General features: G+C 38.3%; 1 protein-coding gene across 1 annotated transcript; it reads left to right on the top strand.

The window, feature by feature from the left end:
- Window positions 1-10,769: 10,769 nt before the first annotated feature.
- LOC149816380 (serine/threonine-protein kinase SAPK2-like) lies at window positions 10,770-13,843 on the top strand. The gene is made up of 9 exons (XM_089987220.1): window positions 10,770-10,940; window positions 11,062-11,136; window positions 12,112-12,213; window positions 12,322-12,375; window positions 12,489-12,581; window positions 12,646-12,738; window positions 12,830-12,934; window positions 13,004-13,102; window positions 13,195-13,843. Exons 1-9 carry the CDS (start codon window positions 10,821-10,823, stop codon window positions 13,468-13,470), a joined length of 1,017 nt encoding a protein of 338 aa, XP_089843346.1. The 5' UTR covers window positions 10,770-10,820; the 3' UTR covers window positions 13,471-13,843.
- The last annotated feature ends 12,524 nt before the right edge of the window (window positions 13,844-26,367 follow it).

Raw genomic sequence — 26,367 nt, 5'->3', positions numbered from 1 at the left:
TTGTTCCATTTAACTTATCAGTTTTGGCAAGTTTAGAAGCACACACACGGATAGTTATACTGTTACGCTTTTGTATATTTTAATTTATAGCAATTTATTTATTGTTATTATAGTTTGTTTATTTTATTATTATTATTACATTTTTTTGTTAAGAAACGAAATAGTAAACCATGAATCAGTATCGACCTATAAAATGTTACGCCGAGAAAATAAGAATCAACAAACAAAAATAAACGGTCTTTAGCCAGAATTATAAATAAATATTAATACTAAAACAGAAAAGCATGTTTCTTTAAATTTAAACATTCTCGGATATCAAAATGGAATTTTTGGTAAAATCAAACACGCAAACCTCTTTTAGCAAATTTTTTAAAACAAAGTATGCGGGTTAAAATTTTAAATATTATAACTGGTTTTTTGAATAACCCGCAAAACAAAGAGGCATTAATGTATTTTCGCACCACAGGGTATAAATACCCTAAAGTCAACTGAAAATTTTATTTTTTAGTCAACTTTCTCTCGCTTCTCTCGAAGGTTCGCCAGAGAAATCGAACTCCTCTTTCAAGTTTCTGGACAGGGATTCCGACGGGAAGCTCTACCGAGTGTTTGGGTTGGTACTCTCGACTCAAATCTATCTCTGGGAAAAGACCCAAACCAAACTGGTAGCGGAATGATCGACTTTTGGTGTTTTCCTTTTTGCAGGGTTTTCTCAGATGAGTTTTCTGGTATATTGTTTGTTTTGTTTACCTTTTCAGGAACGCCGGTGGATATTTTCTCTACCTATTACAGTTTTAGACAAGGAGAGAGGGAGAACAATAAAAGTCGGTCACAGGCCGGGGCTACTGATAAAGTAGCAACGATCGCCGAAAAAAGAAACCGACGACAGACCAACAAAGGATAGTTTTTTTTTCTTGTTTTTTTATTTAGATTTGTATTCTTGTTGTAGGTTGCTACAGATGAAAGAAAAAAAACTCTTCATCACAGGTATGGTTCTCTCCAGATATATAGAAGTAGCACAAAACACATAAGGAAATGTTTACTGCATGCTTTCAGACATTAGACACAACACAGATCAGAGAAAGGTCTCTGATCTTTTAATCCCTCAAGCAGAAATGCATTAAAGAAAATATCCTGTGTCTGTGCAGATTTGCAGTCACAGAAAAAAAAATAGAGAGCTTCCTAAAGCCCGTCTAACCTGTTATGCTTTTCTTGCAGGTTTCGATAGGCGGAAGAAGAATAAGGATGCAACAGACTCCAAGGATCTCAGCCTGCTCTGATACCACTGATGGATGGCGCAATAGAGGCACACAACAACAACAACAACAACAACAACAAAAAAAAAGAGCTAGAGAAGAAGAAAGTTAGGGTTTTTAAGGCTTGCTTCGAGAGGCTCTCTTTCTGTGTTTGTTCACTCACACGACTGCTGAGCATATCCCCATTTTATAACTTGCATCTCTCGGTTTCTCTTTGGCTCAGTTTTGTAGATAAGCTTCGAGAGATTGTTAGAACAACAAAAAAAATGGTTTTATAAAGGTTTATTTGAGATTGATTTTGATAATTGCCCAAGCATATCCACGAATAGACCCTTGTTCGTGGATATGCCGAGATGTGCAGATAATGGCCACACATCCCAACATATGCTTGACGTCGAGACATGAAAGCCGGATTTAGAACGGAGTTGTGAACGAAGATCATGGGAGAACGTGGTAACGAGGGGGCACTTGCAACCACAACATTTGGATGTGGAAGTGGTGAAGTCCGACCAAGGAAGCCCTTGCCCTCCGGTGCATATTTCGACGAGTCGCTACTCGCAGTTACTCAAACCTATGTGGTTTACGGTAATAGCCGGATTTCTCGAAAGCCTGACAGACAAGAGAATGGAGTACGAATTCATGACCGGTGCACTAAAAAAACATTGGGCGAGCTTGAAAGGAATTACCTTCTCGACGTTTAAAGACTAACTATTCCTCATCACGATGAGCACTGATGATCATTTACGGTATATAACTAGAAAGGGCAAAGCACTGAGTGAAGCGAAGCAGCCCCGTGAGACTTGGAAGTGCGAAATGAGACTTTGTCCATATCATCATTCGAGGGCTTGCCACCCTCGTCATCAATCCATAGAAGCTTGGGAAACTGAGCATCCCCTGTACTTTCAGCCAACACCCTTTATCGAAATCACCATTGAGAATGACCCAACATCTCAGCATGAGGTCCTCTACCAGAATAGCATCAGATATTGTAGTTTCTGTGGAGCGGTCACGCAACCTCAAAAGAACCAGGCTCTCACAGTTGGAGGGGAATTAGATGTGGAGCAATGTCACTGATGGAGTGTATACACTGGGTTGTCGAGGGAGTTAAATGAAACCGAATTATGGTTTGATCCCTGAATGGAGTGGGAATCTCTTATTCAACAACATTCCATGAATACTCAAAAAATTTTATATAGCAATTTGCGCAATATCCATATTGAGAAGGTGATTGATAAAAACCACCACCCAAATATGAAACTCACCGATAGAGTAAGGCTGCCCCCTCTGGTCATGAAGGAAGTTGAGGAGCAAGTTGGCACCTAGGGAAAAAAGATGAAATCAAATGGAAGTCAGCGGATGGATTCTGTGTGTGTGTGTGTGGGTGTGTCACCGTATAAGGAAGAAAGGTCTGTGTAATCACCTAGCGAAGATATTTCAAACAGATAAAATAGCCCTATGTTCGGATCTGACAATACCATACCATAATAAAAAAAGGTACAATGGTCACATTACAATGGCCACAACACTTAGATTGGCAATGGAAGGTAAGTTGTTAAACTCAGATTCGTTTGAAAATATTAGGCTTTCATATGGCGAGCAGATGCCAGTTTTGCAAAAGAAAGGAGGAAACCAATGTACATCTTTTCCTCAGATGCCTTTGAGTGACACACATGGAGAACGGTGGTAAATTTCTTTGGCAAGAAATGGAGGCTGGGCACTAGCATAAGGGAGTATATTGAGAGGTGGTGAGGAAGAAGATTCAAGGAAAAGTCATTCCAAGTCAATTGGGAGATCTCCTTCCACACTATCATATGGATGCTTTGGAAAGCTCGAAATGAATTGGATTTTAGGCCTCACCAAAAAGCCAACAGCAGGTATGGCAGCACATCATATATATGGTGAGAGAAGAGACCATCCTAAAAAAATTGTTTTCAACGGTGGCTCAAAGATGGAAATCTTTACGTGCATGATATCCTCCCCCCACGGGGTGAGTGAAGTTCAATATTAACAACATTTATAAGGAAGGGTAGCATGTATGATCGGATCTAGCATATTCAGATCCGTTATCCACATTTGTTGTGAACAACATGATTGATCTATTCAAGATAGAGATCAGCAACAACATGGTCGGTCTATTCAAGATAGAGATGCTAACTACAGTTGTCGTGAACAACTCGATCTATTCAAAATAGAGATCGGCAACCGCATGATCGATCTATTTAAGATAATGCTAACCACATTTATCATGAACAACAATTGGTGTCTCAATGATATGAATAATCACATTTGCCAAGGAGAGAGAGAGAGAGAGAGAGATTAAATATCAGGATAATAAGAAAAAAGTTAGGAAAGATAAAAAGCATATTTTATCTTATAGAAAGGCTTATCAGGATCAAAATGTAATACCTATAAAAATGTGTAAAACATTGAGAAAGGATAAGGAAGTTCATATTATCAGCCCATAGACATAGGCGCTATTGCCGAACCACGTATATCTCGCATATTCATTTCTCTCCCTCTCACTCTATCATATCGTATTGTTCATTTTATTGTTGGCTTCCGAATTTGTTTAGCATGTGAGTTATACGGTACGCAACAACCATGGTAGTTTTGTAAAGGCTGGTTGTTTCACTAAATAATGCAGTTTGGAGGATAGAAAATGGTGTACATGGGTGGACACCATCAAGGAATCAAGGATAATAGAGAAAGTTCTTGAAACAGGCCCACCAGACCTAGCCAGTGAAATTATCCCGATTTTGAAGGGATGCGGACCAAGAAAGAATGCACCATCCTCTTTGGTAGATTCCTTGTACAATTTTGTCCAGGTTCAAGTACTCTATATTTATTGTAAATGAGAGTTTATTGGTAGATATTTAGCTAAACTTGCTAGGGTGGGAATGATCAAAACTTGGAAGGATCACTCCTCATATTGGAACCCACTTTTGGATGGGTGATTTTGTATACAGGTTCACCATAATTACCTACAATCAATGAACTGGTGGGGGTCTGACTAACCCATCTAAACTATCCAAAAAGAAAAGCATCTTAAAACACTTTTTGAAATAGAATTATGAAAGATTGGGAAAGGAATCTTAAAAGTTTCAGAGAACTAACAATATACTTGCCTGTCTAAAAAAATCTATGGCCATACTTTCAAAAGGAATAAAGGACACTCATGAACGTTTGGGAACACATTAATTTAATTTATGATCCTTGCAAATCTATCGAAGCAGGTTATATGTCCCCCCCCCCCCCAAACAGGGCAGTTAGCTACATCTCATGTTCTGGGGTCCCAAAGAGCACCACGTATGTAAGCATGTGCGTCTCGTATCCTCATGTTTGTCAGCATTAATTAGCGTTGGAGTTTGATGCGATTGCAAAGACTTAAGTACCCTCTCCTCCATTGGTGACAAAAAAAATGATGATTCTTGAAAAGGAGTGGTTGTAAAGACTTAAGTGCCCCGAAGATGATTATTTAAGACCCAGTCTCTGCACTGCAGGATTATCTGAGAAAGGAAACTCCCTTGGAGGAGGCCATGAACATCAACCCTCTCTCTCCCTTCTATTTCTGCTTCTATGCACATCCAACAGAAGATCTTACATTGCTCCATCAAGCACCGACTGACCTGCACATTGACTGTTGTGGAGCCTGATTCAGAGTTTTTACCCTTATAGGAGGAGGGTTTGGGGGCTCATCCCAGCGTGGGTAGCATCATTCAACTAAATGAGTTGTAGATCCTGATTCAGAGTTTTTACCCTTACAAAAGAGGGGTCTGGGGGTTCCTCCCAACGTGGGTAGCATCATTCAACTTGAAGAGTTGTGGAGTCTGATTCAAAGTTTTTACCCTTAGAGAAAAGGGGGGTCTGAGGGCTCCACCCAGCGTGGGTAGCATCATTCAACTTGAAGAGTTGTGGAGTCTGATTCAGAGTTTTTACCCTTACAGAAGAGGGGTCTGAGGGCTCCTCCCAGCGTGGGTAGCATCATTCAACTTGATGAGTTGTGGAGTCTGATTCAGAGTTTTTACCCTTATAGGAAGAGGGTTTGGGGGCTCCTCCCAACGTGGATAGCATTGTTCAACTTGATTCGTTGTAGAGCCTGATTCAGAGTTTTTGCCCTTACAGGAGAAGGGTTTGGGGGCTCCTCCCAGCGTGGGTAGCATCGTTCAACTTGATTCGTTGTGGAGCCTGATTTAGAGTTTTTGCCCTTACAGGAGGGGGTCTGGGGGCTCCCCCCCGGCACGGGTCCCGAGTGTCGTGGTCAAAAAATGCACAGGGTGTCGTGGTGAGAAAGACATATGTTTGTTCCAAACAAGGTTGGAAGAAATCAATGGAAAATCCAACAGGGAGCATGCGAGAATCAAGATGTGGATGTCAAGCGAGAATGGTGTTGTGCAACTCAAATAACACAAAATAATAAGGGTCTGGTTTTTAGATAAAATGGGGAATGAAATGATAATAGAAATTGCTTAAAATTTACAAAAATAAACTAGACTCAATAACGAAGACACCATTTTTTAAGGATTTGGAATATGACCTTCGGTTAAGGAGATATGACCCTGACAAGTTGTTCCTAATTCGGGTAGCGATTTACAACGATTTGCTTAGTGAATAACACTATAAATCGCTATAGCGATTTGCGGAAGACACTACAAATCGCTATAATGAGATTAAAAAACATTATAAATTGCTATAGCGATTTGCGGAAGATACTACAAATCGCTATAGTGAGATTCAAAAACACTATAAATCGCTATAGCGATTTGCGGAAGACACTACAAATCGCTATAGTGAGATCCAAAAACACTATAAATCGCTATAGCGATTTGCGGAAGACACTACAAATCGTTGTTGAAAAGCCTGATAACACTATAAATCATTGTGGGGCTCGTTGGAGACCCGAAAATACTACAAATCGTTGTAGGAAAGCCTGATAACATTACAAATCGCTGTTGGAAGGCCCCAAAAAAATTTGGTCTGGAGGGCGCTGCCCCCCGCCAGGGGCGGCCCCCCCTGGACCCCGCGCTGGGGGGAGCCCTCAGACCCCCCTTCTGTAAGGGCAAAAACTCTAAATCAGGCTCCACAATGACTCAAGTTGAACGATGCTACCCACGCTGGGAGTAGCCCCCAAACCCTTCTCCTGTAAGGGCAAAAACTCTAAATCAGGCTCCACAAGGACTCAAGTTGAACGATGCTACCCACGCTGGGAGTAGCCCCCAAACCCTTCTCCTGTAAGGGCAAAAACTCTGAATCAGACTCCGCAACTCTTCAAGTTGAATGATGCTACTATCTGTGTGCAGGTCAGTCGGTGTTTGATGGAGCAATGTATGATCGTCTGTTGGATGTGCACAGAAGTAGAGAGAGAAGGGAGAGAGAGTGAGAGGGTTGATATTCATGGTCTTCTCCAGGGAGAACTCTTTGCCTCCCTTGATTTCTTCTCTAAAGAGAGAGAGAGGGTTTTACAGTGTTTTACGGAGAAAGAAGAAGAAGACTTTGAAAAGTCAACATCATCCTCGACTTTCTGGATGAAGGACATGTTTGTCCTTTTTTTGAACGGAGAAAGAAGAAGAAGACTTTGAAGAGTCAACATCATCCTCGACTTTCTGGATGGAGGACATGTTTGTCCTTTTTTTGAACGGAGAAAGAAGAAGAAGACTTTGAAGAGTCAACATCATCCTCGACTTTCTGGATGGAGGACATGTTTGTCCTTTTTTTGAACTGTTTGTTTTTTCTTTTTTGAATGAAGGACATTTTTGTCATTTTCTCAAACCATCACTTTATGAGAAGAATAGCAAGAAAGGGTACTTAAGTCTTTGCAACAACACCAGAGTCCGATGAAAAGTTATGTCAACATACACGGGAATATGAGCCCCATGTGTTTGTATATGTTGTGCTCATTCAAAGCCCCGAACACAAACGTGGGATTTAGTGAATCATCCGGGAGGAACATACACCACCCTCTCCTCAAACTGGCTTACTGTTTTTTTATGATGAGGAACCCTTATCGAGAATCGAGTCACTTAATGGACCCATCTCTTTGCAGACTGCAGAGTAAACCTGGGTGGAGTCACCAACACCAAAGCCCTTACGGAGCCCACAAGTTAAATGCACCCACACAACCGGTGTGAGGCAAATGCCAGACAACTTTCTCATTTAGCCAAAGTTTTCACAGTAATACAACATTTATGGAATATGGATCTAATTTTGATTTTTCTAATTTCTTTTTTTTTGTCAAAATTATGTACCAGTGCATATAGTGACTGTACGGGAAATGTGTTTCCTAGTGGCCAACTAGGTAAGCATAAATGGACCACTTGGTGTAACTCATGCAGGACCCAACCCATTAATATCTCTAAATTGGTCATCCTGGTAACCAATTACTGAGGAGTTGGAAATGCAAATGGATCGAAGTTCCTACCTCCGTCGAAAATCCAAACTCATATTATCAGATAAGGGTATTAGGTATCTGAATCCGGACCTGATCTGAACCATATATGGTTGGTTCTTGTCAGATTGGACTTGAAACAGAGCAAATATCCAGTCAGATCTGGGTTGGAGTGGGTCTAGCACGCACGTACGATCCATTTCACTTTACAAGAGCCCGAGGCATGTTGGGTTAAGGTTGACCTGATCCATACCCGACCCACTTTGCATCTCTACATTATTGTCCACTCACAATAAGAAATTATCCAAGGGAAGGGACGTAGGCCGTGTCAGCATATTGAGTGAGGATCACTAGATCCACTTAGAATGATGTAACAAGTTAACAACTGCAGCTGTGAGAACCACAATTAATATTTGATTATTTCATTGCCAACAAAGTCATATTAGTAAATACGAATAACCCCGCAATGCTGCCAAGTGGCAAGCGTCCTACGAAAGCATTATTTATGAACGAAGTCACATATTTAAAAAAATCCTAAAGTCTATGATAAGAAGGGATACGACACGATACGGTACGATATTTACAACATTAGATGCATCTACACATGTTGCAACAATATTGAATTGTTTTTCACATGCAACATGGCATGCACGTAACTCAGTTATGCGGTAGAGGCTTGCTCAGTGAGACAATACATGGACCCAGACCTCATAGTAGGTCCATTAAGCTTGTGTAGTCATGTTCAAAGGTCTCTGAGTGTAATGATATCCAAAGTGCATTATTGAATTTTTATGTGCATTTGGATCAATCGCGTGATCCAAATCCAACCAGAGTTTGACCTAAGTTTTGTGCAGATTTTGGAGGAAGGGGACCATGACATTACCATACTAGATTACATGCTGATCAGCTCTGGCTGAGATCTTGCAGCACCGGATCATCAAGCTCCATCTTGAATCCAACTAAGGTTGATGACCTGATTGAGACCTGGAGGATATCCAGATCCAATCAACTTCGATTATTATATCCTCTAGTGACATCCTGACTCGAGTCCTTTCAACAGTTGATCAGGTTGGATCTAGGCATGAATCCAACTAAACTGACATCACAACCAGATCTCGATATGGTACACGTGTAGGACCTGGGTTGATGGGCAGTACGTAGACTGATTTGATCTTGTTCGGACCTTCACCGGACATAGGTGGGTCCTAACCTACATCCAATATAAGGTGCTGATATTGGGTTTAGTCCCAGGTCCGACCAGACCTACCATATGCAAAACCATACTGGAGTCCTAAACCAGCCCCAAGGATAAAATAACAATTTATATGTTCTTCTGATTGAAAATTTGTGGACCCTAATCAGAACCTTAGTCAGGTCAGGTACGAAAATTCGCAATCATACCCAACTACATATTGTAATCGAACCCTATGGGTCCAACCCGAATTCTTAATCCCACCTTCTTTCTTTAATACTAAACCTGTATCATATCATAACTAGGGATGCAAATGGGTCGGATTCAAGATGAAGGTTTTGCAATTTTTTAGCTGTTTCCAATCCGATTATGATTCAAATTTTTATGTATTTTAGCTGTTTCAGATCCGAACCGTTTGCATCCCTAATCAGAACTGGTAGAGACCTGGATTGGGTCACACCCGACCCATTGATACATTGGACTGTCACATCTCATGGTTTAAGTTTATCACAAAAAGTTGACCATCCTTGCATGCACTGTATTGCACCTTCCTCTGTGGTTTATACACGTGTGTTACACACCTTGTGAAAAATAAATCATTTCTTTTGAGCCTATTAATTCCAAGTCAAAAATTCTGTTGTTTTTTAATAAAAAACTAAAAAGCTGTTCACATCAACCTGCCCTAACTTGGGACTCTTATTTTGAGCCATTTGCACCACTTTTTATCTTGGGAAAGTGAACTGCCACCAGCTTGCTGGCACACGTGTAGGACTTAGGCTGACGAGGGGATAGCAAGGACTCGCTGGTAAACGAGACGAGCAGCTCGTGACTCGGCTCATCACATACTCGATCGTGAACCGTATAGATGGCGAGTCGAACCTGGAGCCTAAACACAAGGTGTTCGGTTCGGCTAATGAGAGCTCATATATATATATATATATATATATATATATATATATATATATATATATATATATATATATATATATATATTAAGTATAATATATTAAAAGATGAATGCATAAAATATATATATATATATAACTAGATAAATGAAAAATGTATACATAAAATATTAACTATTGGGTGCCTAAACACAGGGTTATGGACTAAGTTGCACATTCTCGAGTTCTGTTGGGTGCACATATTGGGTCAACTCAAAAGGAAGAATATTCATGGTCATCTGCATCAAGTCCATAACCAATGTTTGACTTACAAGGAGTTCCAGTGCTTGTGTGGGATATTATAAGTATATATATATACTTTTATCCGAGCCTCTCAATAGGTTGATCAAGCTCACAGCTTGTTTGCCATCCGAGCCTCAGAGCCATGTACAAACTCGGCTTAAAGTACGAGCGAACTTGGGACCGAGCTCGGCTTGGTTCATTGTGCATCCCTAAAAAGAAGGTAGTAACACTGAACCAGGGAGCAAGGCTACACTGGACCTGAGCCGAGCTCAACGGGTTTGGACCAAGGCTGATTGAGTCGCTCAAACCCGATTCGGTCTAGTCCCGAGTCGGCCTTCACCGCTTTGCCTCAAAATTTGTGCCGGCGTGAACGGTATGGACTTTCAGGCTCTTTTGATCGACGTGGCCCCCACCGACTCACTAGTCTCCCACACTGATGGAAGCAGATCAGGTCATGCTGAAAATGAGTCGTTTTTGCTCATGCTGACATCGTGGCCATCCGATTTGCATTTTAAAAAGCTCAAAAGTCAACAAAACCACGTGGCATTCATCCAAAATGCAAACAGACGGCCACGATGTCCCCATGAGCAAAAACGCTCATTTTCAGCATGACCTGATCTGCTTGGCCAACCCTCTCTCTCTCGTTGATTTCCTTTTTCCAATTTATACTCATTCTTGTAAGAATTGTTTGTATTCCTTTGGAGCGTTGCCATCTTCCTGCTTCTACTTCAAACAGAAGAATCCGACGAAATTTATGCTCTAAATTTGGCCATCATTGAGAATCGAGAAGTTGGTGCAGAGGAAAAATGCAGCGTTATGAATTGGTGAAGGATATTGGTGCCGGGAATTTTGGGGTTGCCAAGTTGGTGAGAGATATGAATACAAGGGAGTTGTTTGCTGTCAAGTACATTGAGAGAGGCCAAAAGGTAAGATTTTTTTTTCTCCTCTTATGTTGGTTTCTTCTTTCTGTTTTGTTGGTGGCTCAATTCGGAGAAATGGGTTTTGTGGGTGCTCTGTTTTTTTTTTTGAAGAAGTGTTGTTTGGCAGATTGATGAAAATGTTCAGAGAGAGATCATGAACCACAGGTCTCTGAAGCACCCCAATATAATTCGGTTTAAGGAGGTAATGATTCATTGATTCCATAAAGTTCCAAATTTGCTAATTGGATGGAATTTATAGTATGTTGGGAACAGAGAAAGTAGTATGCTTGTTTTTGGATAAAAATATTATATTACTGTTTAAGGAAAAGTTTTTCTTACTATGTAGTGTTTATGGGGTTAGAAAGAGGAGTTTTCCCCGTAAAGTTTATGCCTTCATAAGAAATGCATTTTTTCCATTTTATTTCATTTATCATATTGTAGTCTTTTTTATCCTAGTTTTGCAAGGCCACAGGTTTTTTATTCATGTTTATGGCTGTTATTCTCTTGGAGACGTCTATTTTCTATAGAGTTTCATTGTGTGTGTGTGTGTGTGTGTGTGTGTGTGTGTGTTTTCCTTCAGCTGCCTTGTTATGCAGAATATTGGGTTATTGTAGAACCTTCATAGGTCATTTGTTCAAAGTACTCTTGTCAATTGAAAGGGAGATGAAGGGCGGACAGGATGCGCTTTCGGAATTAAAGTCATACGTTTGTGTGATTATCCTGTTGGACTGAAACTGCAGGGTCGGGATCTCTGTGTAGCCAAAATCTTCTTCTGTAAATTTTTGTGATCCTCGGACGCGTAACATGGTTGTTAGCGTTATTAGTGACTGTTTGAATCTGTGCCTGTCAATTCTTTAACATGACCAAATTGTCATACTCACGAGTAATGTTTATCTGTGTTGAATGTGATAACTAAACCAGTAGCTGAGGTGTCCCAAGTTCGAACCTCACAGAGGGAGCCAAAAATAGCTTCTTAGAATTACGGTGTTCTGGCTCTGCAAGCTATAAAATGCTTTTTCTTTTGTATTTTCATTGGTTTTAAGAGTACTGTGATTTCATTCAATACTTGTTTTTGTACTTTTCCTGTTATCTAGCAACCATTCAGTCATAAAGATGCTTCATGACCGATATTACTTTCATTCATAAGAACAGTATAGTTTAAATTTGATTGTTCCAGGTGCTTCTTACACCGACTCATCTAGCCATAGTAATGGAATATGCTGCTGGTGGCGAGCTTTTTGAGAGAATATTCAATGCTGGGAGATTCAGTGAGGATGAGGTTCTATAGGATCCTGTTTACTACAAAATAAATATATTCTGATTCATTTGATACAAGTCTCTTTTGGGAAATTTACCAGTTTGTTGGTCACTTATGCATTTGGAACAGGCAAGATTTTTTTTTCAACAACTGATATCAGGTGTCAGATATTGTCATTCCATGGTGCATACTCTGCCCTCATGAAGTATTTTGTAAATAGGTCTTTGAAATTTACCCCCAAGTATCTGTTGTTTTAATTTATTGTACTAGCTTTTACCTCTACCTGTTTGTTGCAGGAGATCTGTCACAGAGATCTCAAACTTGAGAACACTCTATTGGATGGCAGCACAGCACCTCTACTTAAAATTTGTGATTTTGGCTACTCAAAGGTATCATTTAGTAATGCAAGTTCTCTTATTTGTCTCACTGTACTGATGCTCTCTGCATTTGCAGTCAGCACTTTTGCATTCTCAGCCTAAGTCAACAGTAGGAACACCAGCTTACATAGCTCCGGAGGTTCTAGCTCGACGTGAATATGACGGGAAGGTTAAGACTCACTAATTTCACAAATTCTCTTAAATGATTCACTTTACAGTATTGTTTTTCGCAGACCAACTAATGTTCATGAAAGTAACAGATTGCTGATGTTTGGTCCTGTGGAGTTACCCTATACGTGATGCTTGTTGGTGCTTATCCTTTTGAGGATCCAGAGGACCCAAAGAACTTTAGAAAGACAATTGAGGTAACTTTCTTTTTCATATCTGCTTAGCAACATTGATGAAACATTAACAGAGAGGTTGGATTTTGACAGCGGATACTCAGTGTCCACTATTCTATTCCAAACTATGCGTGTGTTTCTGCTGAATGTATACATTTGATTTCTCGGATATTTGTCGCTAACCCTGAGAAGGTAAACCACTAGAATTATCACTAGAAGTGGTTAAAAGCATGTTAGAGACTCAGATAGTTTACCTTATGTTCTTTTTCCCCTGTTTGTCACAGAGAATAACCATTCCTGAGATAAAAAATCACCCATGGTTTCTAAAGAACTTGCCAAAAGAATTGATAGGAGAAGCAGAAAATTGCAAGAATGATAGTCCTTATGATCCTCCTCAAAGCATTCAAGAAATAACGATGATTATACAAGAAGCACGAAAGCCTGCAGAGTTGCCACAGCTTTGTGCCCAGTTGATTGGTGGTAGCATGGATCTTGATTACATAGATGCAGATGAAGACCTTGATATTGAAAGCAGTGGAGATTTTGTGTGTCCAATGTGATCCATATCTGTAATGTGATGCACATTGGAAGTGTTGAAGGTCTGAAATTTCTCCATACAGAACCTTTTGGGACATCAAATTTGACATCTGCAGTATGCTCTGTTTATTGTGGTGGGGAGGATGTTATTCACTGGTTGCTCCTTGTTTTGATCTGAGCATGTCAGTGGTCTCCCCATGATTGTGGTTTCTTGTGCTGTTTGGAATACAAAATTAGCCTCAGTTTTTAGTGGGTAGTTGTGCAAATTACCATTCATGTTTTGACAATCCTTATGTATTGCTATTTTGAGCTCAATTGTTGTTCGCAGTTCTTTAGTGATTCTTGCTATTGCTGTTAGATTTTTTTTTTCTTTTACATTGCGTGTGCATCAGTACTGTGTTTACATTTCCTCTCTATGTTTTTTTGACAACCTTATTGGTGAAATGCTAAATATACACATGAATTTACCTTTTGAATTTGTCCTGAAAAAATACTAAGCACTTTAGTAGAAACACCATTCAGGTTGATCATAGTGATTAGATTAGATGGGGATTGATTGCTTTCTCAAGTTTTAAATATGCTCCACACCTCACAATTGCATGGCCGGTGATAAGCTTCAGGGGAGAATTGTGGCACCTTTGCCACCTCTCTCTCTCTCTCTCTCTCACACACACACACACACACACACACCCCTGTCCAATGGTGTCAAGTGAAAAGGCCATCACTCAATGAAAAAAGGTTACTCTAAGAATAATAGGCTGATCTTCTCCAAGAATTCACTTCATTAATAAGATTTGACTAAGTTGATTGATTGAAACCTCAATAGTGGCACCCTAATCAAAGCAAGATGAGCAGCCATGCAATCTCTCATTGTGCCTTCTCAACCAATGGTATCAAGTGGAACAACCATTCTTAAGGGATAAAGGCTATTATAGGAATAACAGGCTGATTTTCTCCAAGAATTCGGAAGGTCTGGCTAGGTTGATTGATTGGAACCTCATTAGGCGGCAGTGCATTCCATCATCGTGCAAATAACCTTTCTTAGATGCAATGAACATAGGCAGGCAATTCGTGTAATATAGTTGAGTGTTGTTTATGAAAGGGAAAGACTTGAATAATGTTGCTGCCATGGATACTTGGAATAATTCCCTATTCTGGAATAAAACAAAATAAATCAGATGAAAAAAATGAAGCCTTGAATGCTATGTTTCAACTTCATCATTCATTATGCATTTCATAGAAATGTTTTCATTAGTTATTGTGAAAAGAGTTCATCAATGGAAAAAATCTAACACAAAGCAAGCCAAAATTGGTTCCTTGAAAAAGAAAAGGAAAAGGAAAAAAATGGTTCATGAACATATTTCATTATGTGGGGTTGTACGTAGGTCTGTCTATCAAATCAAACTTCTCAAGCTTTAATAAAAAAGAAACTGGACGTGCCTCCTCATTCTCCACGTCAACTCTCATAATCCTCCTCCCACCTTCCTTCATCAAGATTAATCTTCTCATTGTTTTGTTTCGAGGCAAAGATACCAAGGAGGCTTGTTCTAAGAGGCACCAGATTCTCTTTTGAACAGGCACATTATGAGGGATGGCGTCGAGAAAGGGGAGGCACATCCAACTCTTTTCTGAAAGCTTAGCATGGTTTTATGCTCCAAGGCTACTTGAACTTAAATTTGGGTTTAGGTCTCCGTTTGGCACAGCTTGGTTTGGTCCTGGTCATTCTTGGATCTTGACCACTTTTTTTGTGTGCTTAGGATGGTTTTATGCTCAAGTTCTAGACCAACTATGTTGTGAGCCTTGGACCTACCGTTTTGACCTTGACCCAGTCCATTAGACTGTTTGAGCCGCAGTTGACTATGACCTGCACTTGCCCAATGTTCCTGCATGATCTATTGAATGCTCCAACATAGGGATGGCAGTGGGGCGGGGCGGGGGACAAGGTCTCCACCCCGCCCCGCCTCCGCGGCGGGGATGGATTTTATCCTCCACCCCCGCCTTCATCCCCGTTTCATGTCCTCCATCCCCGGTTCAAACGGGGATGAGGCGGGGCGGGGCGGGGATATTGCTGGGAAAAGTGGTCGGGGCAGGGTTGGGGTGGGGATGAGGCGGGGACGGGGCGGGGCGGGGAAAAGTGCACGTCCATCCCCGCCTCCACCCCCGGACGGGGATGGATTTTAACCTTCGTCCCCGCCTCCATCCCCGTTTCATACCCTTCATCCCCGGTCCAAACGGGGCGGGCCCCCGCTTTCCCCGGGTCCACTGCCATCCCTACTCCAACATCTCCTAGCCACCCTCTTTATTCCAAGACCTTTGACTGTATTCCTTAGACTGGACCGTTTTGATCTTGGCAAGATCATTCTCAACCCTTTCATTTTCCTTTTGTCCTTGGACAGCCTGACCTGAAGCCTCCATTCTCCTAACTGTGAATTGGGCGCTAGTAGTTTGGCCATCTCATGCCCTTTATTGCTATTTTTTGGGTTGGGGCCTATATATATATACCCCAGACTCCTTTCATCCTTCTTATCACCTCTCAAGTTCTTCTCTCTCTTATGAGTTTTCTTTCCTTGAACTTTCGAGTTATTTAGCCTCTTTATATTTTTCAAGCTTACCTGCTTGTGCTTACACTCTCTCTAGTGAACTTAAGCATCGACTTAGTCGAGACTCTGCCTTAGTTGAGCTTAAGTTCTACCTGGTTTGAGTCAAGAGGTTATTCAAGGTGGTTCGTGTCGAGTTGTTCAGTCACCTAGTGTAGGATGTAGGTTGACTTTCACGAATACTCATTGCGTCAAATACTAGGTCTTAAGTTGAGCAAACTTTAAAGATAATGCGTCTAACATGTGTGTTTGAACGTACTTGGTTCAAGCTCAGTTGTCATATCTACTGAATTAATTTTCCAACATGTTTCCATAATCGCTTTCAAAACAAATCCCCCTTCATGTATCATGCTACTTAACACTTATCCATTTGGCTTCCAAGTAATTGTGGTTTTACTCACTGGAAGCTTGCCAATATGCAGTTGGTGATGGGTCCAAAAAAAAAAATTTGTTTGATCCATTCAAGTATTTCTTTGTGATGGTGTTTCATGCAAATGATATAATGGCCCTGAGCTTAAAGGTCGGCTCAAGTCAAATTTAGCACTTGTAAGCCAAACCAATCAAGTTCAAGCTTGAACTCAAACAATTTTGTGACGAACCATCAACCATGCCTAGGCACCCTAAAGAATGTCAGCTTGGCTCATTCCATCTCCAGTTGGAACCGACCATTTTTATACCTTACCCAAATGGTCTCAGACAATATAAACTTGAATTGACCCAAACCGAACCTGATATGTACCCGAACCTGTTTTGTACTCGAACCGCCCTTACCCGAACTTGTCTAACTTGGTATGTACCCTGCCAACCAAACTCGAACCCATTGAGACCCAACCCACACTTGAAACCGGTTCAAAGACAACCATTTCACATGAATTTCCTTTTGATGAATAGCTTTCTTACTTGGAAGAAAAGCGAGAAGGTATCCATCAAAACAATTTTTAAAAATAATATTAAAAAATTTATTGATTTTGAGTCATTTTGAATACGATACTACATTGGTGTCTCTTTTATTTTAACTTGATATAGTTGATTGGTTGGCATTTAAATTTTGACTCGAGGGTAACTAGGTCTACAATATCAATCATATCCAGACCTGAACTGAAAAGTGAACTTGTTAAGGTCTGATCCATTCATAACCAAACCCATTAACCCATGGGTTAAGTCTAATTCTTAGACCCGATTAAAAAATGGGCCTATTCAAGACCTGATCTGATATGTACTCTGACCCATTAACTTATATGGGTCCACAAATTTTAGTTATACTCGAACCTGAATCAGATTTGATTGGGTTTAGGGTCCCAACTTTTAAACCCATTTCAGAAATGAGTCCTATCCCAACCGAAGCCGACCCAGTAACACCCCTAGTGATAAACTCCAGGAGAGTAGGCCAACCGCACAATGCTACTCCATACTTCTCACTGAATTGATCTCAAGGAGAATCGAACCTGCCCTCCTGATACTGCAAGTATGGGTGTCAAAGGATCAGGTTTGGTTTGGACTCAGGTGGAACCAAACCCAGATCTGATTTGAGATGATGGTATCAGGTCACGACTCGGGTTTAATCGAACCCACCATAAGAGATCCTATAAAGATTGAATGAACCAGGCGCGGACCATACCTGGTAAAATAATATATATTTTTTTTCATTTTTACATTGAAAAATTATGAATCTTAGTTGGAACTTGGGTCAAAACTGGGTTTGGTATGAAATTTCACAATCCATACCCGGATCCATATATTAATTGAACCCTTCTGACCCAGATACAAATCGTGCCTTTTTATTTATCACCAAACCTTGACCCTATAAGTCAAATCTGACCCATTGACCCCCTAACTGTAGATTTGTTAAACAAACAAACTTTAGTAGGGTGCAGCCACCCATAAGTCTTGCATAGCCATTATAAAGCCTCAAAATTTATCCAATTTTTTAGGCATTTTTTTTAAAGACAACAGCGAAAATAATCAAAGTAAAGTTAGAAAAAACCTTGGGCAATTATATATACTTTCACATTTGACAGAAATACTTAAATAAATATCAATCAACCAGATTTTTAAAGAGTTATTACACTAATTTAACAATAAAAATGTTTCGACAATTAAAAAGTGATCTCAAGCAAACAAAATTGCACCCCAAGGTGATACACTAGGTCATATAAAACCTTTATCCATCAACTACTATAATTGTTTCTTTAACTCCAAGTTTGGCCGGCACCATCCGATAGGATGCTTTGGAAATAGGTATTGTTCTTGGTACCAATTTCATACGAAACTCTACCTCATGAGATGGAGGAAGTCCAAGCAATTTTTCTAGAAACATATCCAGAAAATTTTGAACAATCTTCAACCCTTCAATCGGTACTGGTTTTAGATCCACTACTGTCACGCTAACTAGGAAAGTGATACATTATTTCCTTATATATTTTTATGTCTTTAATATTGTGGAGATGACCCAACTCTTCAGAACCGATCTTGAGAGTCTAAATTTTACTCTTGGGCATCCATATATATATATATATATATATATATATATATATATATATATATATATATATATATATATATATATATATATATATATATATATATATATATATATATATATATGGGCTCTAATACCAAAGCAAAAAATTAGTTTCAAAATTTTTTTGAAAGAAAGAAATGCAAAGAGAGATAGGTAGAGGGAGATGGCCATTTCTGTGAGGATCCCTATTTATAGGGAGCCCATTAATATGAAAAGAGAGAGAGAGAGAGAGAGAGAGAGACCATATTTCCTTTATGGTGTCTCTTTCCTTTTCAAGGCATTCAAGTTCATGGCTTTAATAATAATATTTTTTCTTATTTAAATCTTTAAAAGAAAGGGTATGAAAAAGAGAGATAAGAGAGCATGTATACCTCATTTAATATGAAAAGAGAGAGGGAGAGGTCATGTTTCATCATGGTGTCTCTTCTTTCTCCTATATTATATATATATATATATATATTTCATCTCTCTCAAATCCCATACGGTTAAGGAAAGCACGTCAAGTGAAGTTTTGAAAGACTTGTTTGAATAATATACACGATCAAGACCATGTTCGATCTCTAATCATACTTCGAGGTAAGATCCTTAGACCAAGGGGCATGAGTGGGGAGACAATATATGAAATTATATTGGTTTCAATCTAATATGTCAATCAACTCTCATCTTTCGGTGAGTTTATAGGAAATTACATGCAAAATCAAATCACGAATGTCTGATTTGAGTGGTTATAAATAAAGAAATTTTGATATTTAGGTCTCACAATTTTATTTTTGTAACTTCTTCATAATCTTGTGCTTAGAGTAAAGGGTGTTACTTAGGATAATAGACTCTACGTGTGTGTGTATGTGTATATAAGGGTCTACGGTGATGAATGTAAGAAGTTCATCTACGATGATTGTCCATGTTGATCATTAGTTTGAAATTTTTTATTCATGAGTTATGTTGCATGTCCATTAGATAGTCTTGTTTTGGTGTTTTACTCATGCATACACACACGTATATTATATATATATATATATATATATATATATATATATATATATATATATATATATATTGTTTATATGAAAGTACTCAGGACTGAACTAGGGTCTACACGACCCTAGTTCATCCCTCTCTTTGTCACATGGCCTACAGGTCAGAGCAACCTAGTGGTCAGTCTGACCGATTGGGCCTGATCGAATAACCCACCCATGTGCAGTGGTGCGGCAAGGTGGTTTGCACCCGTGCATGACACCACTATTGTCTGCAGTATGAAAAAAAATATGAAATACCGACTGGGGCTTCCTGTGCCCAACCATTTGCCGCACCCTGTTGAACACAACAAACTGAGTTTGCAGTGTTGAGCAAGGTGGCAGCCATTGTTGCTCCTTTCGGGTGCAACAGTTGATCCCAGCCCCTCCCCACCTATACCTATGGGTGGATGCAGTAGCTTATCGACATCAACAAATCGCTACAGCTCTGCTGCAGTCGCAAGAAAAAAATAAAAATAAATATATAGAAAAAAAATAAGATTTGTTCAGCAATTGTATACCTTGTTCGCCCGTGATGGGTGCGCAATCGAACCAGTACCGATTCGTCATAGCCTGATCATGGCAGACGTATATATATATATATATATATATATATATATATATATATATATATATATATATATATATATATATATATATATATATATATATATAAGATGCTTGATTAACTACGTGTTGAATATAAAAGTGTGATATGTTCTGTCATATGATGATTACTTGAATTTTGCAAAACCTCATCTGAATACATGTTCAAAATACTTGTTTTATTTGGCATTCCAAAGAGAAATAGAAACTAGATACTTGTGGCTGTCATTTCATGTGAAATAGTGTGCGGGCACACTTTTGAGAAATGTATGTAATTTTTATAAATTACACTACAATAATCTCTTGCAAGGTCATGTTAACACAAAGGCCAAAAAATGAGCATGAGGTTCTGTAGAACCTTTTGTGATGTCACACATACACTTATGATATTTTAAGTGTGCACTGTAAATTGTGTATTGTGGTTCAGCTCAGAGCATGTGGTTCATGAAAAAGACCAACTGCTCGGGGCTGGGCTAGTTATTAAATTTAATAACTATAAGCACACAAACCTAAATAAATGTCTAACTTATTTAAAGGTACCAAAGCTTATTTTTTGCACTCGTTGGTCTAAATGCACTACGAGTTCACTGGTGGGGTGATCCAAATGTACCAAATAAAATATAAATAATCTTGATTACCCCTTTCAGTCCACAGTCTTGCCTTACTGGTACATTATGTACTCATGAGTGGTACTTGGATTCTTGAAAACCCTAATTTTCTCAAGAGAGGCAGGTTCAAATAACCTGAATAAATTAAATAAAAAAATATATACATATCCAGTGTTGGGCTACCTTAGAGCAAGTAGATGGTACAAACATTGTTAAGTTATTATTGAAACATACAATGTTAAAACTATGCTACAAGTGACAATAGCTTGATGGTCATCTGCGCATAGTGTTAGGGGTCCCAAACTACCCAATTTTGTCCTAGGTGAGTAGGTCCTATAATTTTTGCAAAAGTCGGATGCATCATGTTTAACTCGGCCTTTAGGGGTTTTCTCTCGATTATTATACTGCCCATTTGAAAATCTGATTTAGATAGTCAATCGATGTATTAAATTATCCAAGAATAATCGACCCTTGGTTAATCTTATCTGTCTCGACATATTCGAACTGCATGTACTCGTAGGGGGCTAAACAAGTGAAATATAATTTTATTTGTACAACTTTACTTTATGCACTATGACGTATATATATGCTTGAATATGGTTTCTATTATGCTTATGCTAGATATTACTTATTTGAAATAAAATTTACTTGGATTGCTAAAATTTTAACATGCACTTGTATGTTGGCACTTTACTTGCATGCCTTGGGAAGAGATTTCCTACTAAGACTTGTAAAGTCTGACCCTCAATATTAACATTTTGCAGGCTAGGATGATTGAGCGGGAGCTGTTGCGAGATGCTTCGGTTGGAGTCTTGAATATCACATTTTCATGGATCTGGGTTCTGATACCAAAGTTGCAATGCCTCAAACTTTAGCTAATTTTTTAGGCAAATTTTGTTCTCTATTAATTTCTTATAGAAGAGAGGACGGTTCACCATTCATCTTTCTCTCTTTATTATAAAAAGTCAAGAAATGAGACCACCAAAGGTGGTCTCTTTTTTAATATAGGAGGGGCCCACTAGTGAGGGGTGACCCTCTCTTGTCCCTTTTATATTATTGTATTTTTGTTCTTTTTTATCTTTTAGTTTAATTCTTTCTTAAGGGCTTATATTAAACTTAAGGAAAAATATTAAGATAGTTTTTAGTATTAATTAATATATTGAGTAGATAGATTATTAATATAGAAAAAAAATATATTGTTTTAGATCTGGAAGAAATAGGATTATAAAAAAATGCATTGTTTCAGATGTAGAAGTAATAAGATTTTACTTGTAAAACCCAAAAAAAAATTGAAAAAAAAATTATCATGAAAATTTCTTAAGCAATGAAAGTCTATGTTTAGTGGTTTATCTACCCTGTATGGTTAATCAAACCATGTCTATTAATTTTTACTTAGCTTAATATACCCAATCAATTAGTTATATGTTGGGTCAACTTTGAAAAATTATTTGACATAAGACAAGTTAGCTATGTACACTAACTAGGGTAATTAATTAAGCTAAGGGGTTAATTGATTAGTTATTAAGTATGATGATTGATTGTTTTAATCACATAATATAGCTTAATGTAAGTACACTAACTAGGGTTATCCAAGATATATAAAAAATAATTAATTTTATTAAGCATGGTAGAGATCTAGGCTTAATGAATAAATTAATCTAAGGCGCTTTATGAAGTGGACCTACTAGGGTTGGACCCAAATAAGGACCCACGATCCATGAAATCTAATATGATGAGAAATAATAATAATAATAATAATAAATATTATATTTGTTTGGATTGGACCTAATGAGGACCCAACCCATCCCCTCTAGGGAGGTCGACACCTAGAGAGAACCATTCTTGAGTGGCACCAAGTGTGGGCCCCAAGATGCCTTTGTGAATCATAGAAGAGAAAGGAAGATTCTAATAAAGAAAAATAATAAAGGCTTGTACACTTTCACAATAAATAGTATGCTTTTCAAATAGATGAACAATAATGATATTATAGAAAAGGTAAAAAGTAAAGGCTTGTAGACTTCCACAAGTAATAGTATGATTTTTCAAGAAGGGAACAATAATGAAATTCTGGCAATAATTGGTTTCTCTTAAAGCATTGGAGGAGGGAAGAGGCCAAATTCTAGTCATTTGTTGTTTGAACTAAACAAATTCTAGCCATTTGTTTGAACTAAACAACTTTTTCATTTTATAAATTATAGAAAAAATGTGATTTTGTCTCATTTTCACTTTCATTTTTTTTTTGCACACACTTCACTCTCATCTTCTTGCTCTTTCCTCCTAGCCGACCCACCCTTATGGGCTCATTGTTTAGCCAATTTGGTTGTGAGGTATCATACCTTGAACTCCATCGTGTAGGGTAAGGTGTCATACGGAACTCTACCCTACATCTTGAAGAAGAAATGATTTGTTTTCTTGTTGTGGTTCAAGAGGCATTCAGTAAGTTAATTACATACTAGCTGTGTCTTGTTTAGAGCAAATTTAATTGATGATTTATGGTATGCTAAGACCTTGAGTGCACACATGTATTGATGGTAATACATGTGGGCATCGGAGTGAGATCACATAGATTGACCCATGTACAAGATTTATTTCGGTTATATTTTGTTGTAAACCATAAAAAAAGGTTTATGCACTTCATTATGGATGGACAATTTCTAATCGTCATCTATGCTTTATGACATCTTGTTTATGCATGTTTTCTCCTCTCATTTATTCTTATTTTTGTAGCATTATGTGTTCAAAAATCGATTTTTGGTTTAGGGGTTTCGAACCTCACTTTCATGAGTTAGATAAAACAAAATTCAGTTTATACTATAAATCTATTTGTTTTGCTCATTCAGTACAGAATATATATATAATGCATCCCAGTTTTTTTAAAAACATCGATACATCATTCTTTTTCTCATCCAATTTCCTCTTTGTGGAAACCGAATTCAACCCCAAGCCCACGACCTGAACCTTGATAGTTTATGGTTACAAGTTTGAGGTTTGATATGAAAAAAAAAGATGATGACGATTAATAAAAAATTCTTCCAGGTTGTGGAAACCGGATGTAGCCCAGACCCATGATCTGAACCCAAATAGAGCGCCCGTCATTCACGTGTTCTAGCTTTTTGGACAATCATTGTATTATGGGCATATCTTTCTTGTTTTGAGTCAGGATTGGCTTTGCTTAAATTCATTGAAAAGCTGACAAATTTCTCTACGATCTTTATGATCAGGTTGTTTGCAGATTCTATTCATATAATCTCTGAAAATGGGTGCAAATAGTGGATATTGTTTGTCACAAAACGGTATTCGTGTGTACCAGCCTATCTCGGTGTTTAGACGATATCTCTATATTCTGGTGTCAATTTTTAGTATTCTTGGAGTCGTTGGAAACATATAAAAAATATTTTTGACTTTTTTGTTCTATCTGTTGGCAGATTATGTCGATACAGTCTCTTAAAATAGACATGAATAGAGTGTGTCCGGTGTGTGATTGTGCTCTGAGTATGTCAATCCACCCTATTCATCGAATCATATCTCTGTGTCATGATGTCATAAAATTATTGTTTTTAGTGTGTTGGAAAGATAATTACATTTTCTCAGTTTGTCATTTTTTAAAATTTTGTGATCTACTGGGACAAATTCTAGTATTATCAGACACTACCCTATTCTAGAATTTTTACTTAGCACATGGTAGTCATTTCAGCCTTTCACAAAAAAATCAAAGGTTGAATAAACATAAACATATGTTGTGCTCGTTGCATGATGCTACTCCTTAAATAAATTTTCTGCATGTGTTTTACCATGATACTCACATGCCCTTCGTTGCTGCAAGTGTTAAAAAAAGGAGGGGTGTATACTAATGTAAGCAGCCAACAGGGTTTAAAAGAGAGTTGCTAAAAATAAATCTAGCAAAATAATTGTTGTCCTTACCTTAGAATATTTTTCAGCAATAAGGAACTCATAGCACATTCAAACTAAGTGTATGTGTTTAAGCTCACTGCAAACCTTCCTTTAAAACTTAGTTGGCTGCATAATTACACCTTTATCTTTCACAGTTCTAAACTGTGATAATGAAAAAAACAATTTTTATCAATACCTTTAGAACAAGGTTTAAGTTTCGCTCACTCTCTATGGTTACAATCTAGTTTTTGTGTCTAGTTCTTCAAGAAAGAAAAGTGCATGCTTAATTTCAAATGAGAGTGAAGGGATAAATGCTTTTTTTAATGCTCATTATATTTTTGACAAGCATGTTGCACATTTTCTTAGTTATATATATATATGTGTGTGTGTGTGTGTGTGTGCTTACTATATTGCTCTTATGGTGCAAATGGTTTAAGGAACCCATGCAGTGCCAATGCACATATTTTTAGATAATTTCATGGATAAATATGATTTTTATTTCATGTAAACTTTGTTGTCATCATTGATCGCTCTTGTACAAGATGGAGATTGCCCCAAACTCTTTTTATGTGCTTGTGACACACCGCAACTTCATCCACACCTAAATTGTAATTGTCTTCATTGACAGAATGACTCTCAAAGGGTTTGATTGCATGAGCTTAGAGGAATCAGATTGGGTACACTTAATACAATATGATCATGCTCTGAAAGATTTCTTGGGCTTGAAGTCCGGATTGACCTCTTGGATTGAGGTAGGTCAAATAAATTTATTAAAAGATCACACTCGTTAACCCATCCGTGAATTGGCCTACTTGAAGAGGTAGATTATACAACCTTGAATGACAACTATTAATTTCCGGAGTAAGGCGTTCGATGGTCTTTAGTCACTCAAAGTTAGGGAGATCGGGGTATCCATGGGATAGCCCCAACTACTCCAGTAGTATGATTGCAACCAATTTCATTTTATTTATTCGGGAGACTTCTCCCAATTTTCGGACTGCCCCTTTTGGGATGCATCGGTCAGGTGGGTATTTCGGCATTAAAATACCGAAGTAGCTCTCATTGTCATCATAGAACCCTATGTACTCGGGGATAACCTTAAATAGAGAAAGTAAATATTCATGGTCCATGGTGGTATTAACTCTCTTGGTTCTATGTATTTAAATTATGTGGGGATTCATATCTTTGATACGATGAAATGTTAGTATTGCATCCTTTGGAATTTTGTGTCTTGGATACTTGATGCATGTTGTTGCAATGTAGTATATTGCTTATTGAATGCCATGACTCAATTTTGAACGGTTTTTGCTTGTTTTGATTGTAGTCCTCAATTGAGGATATGCTCTTGTTTGAACATACTAGTGTGTGTTTTAACTTACCTACTCGAAATAGTTTGACCCCGTTTCGTGGGGATGTAGGTGATGATTGCTAGTAGCGATTGCGCGACGTGGGACAAAGGCTCAATGGACCATACTGCTTGTTACTCTCCTATTCTTTAAATTTTTTTTGTTACTTGAACATTTGAATTCGTTGTATAACTCTGAAATTTATCACTTGGAGATGTTTTGGTGAATGAATAATTTTTGTCACGTCTCTGAGTTGTGTTTTTCTTACCTGTAACCTGCCTAGGATGGTTTAACTTAGGTTGAAAAGATTTTTCTATTTTACAAAAAAAAAAATTCAA

This window comes from Nuphar pumila, chromosome 14 (assembly GCF_984573655.1).
Source record: "Nuphar pumila chromosome 14, dmNupPumi1.hap1.1, whole genome shotgun sequence".
Lineage (NCBI taxonomy): Eukaryota > Viridiplantae > Streptophyta > Magnoliopsida > Nymphaeales > Nymphaeaceae > Nuphar > Nuphar pumila.
The sequence above is the reverse complement of the archived record's forward strand: the minus strand, read 5'-3'. Positions and strand labels throughout refer to the sequence as shown.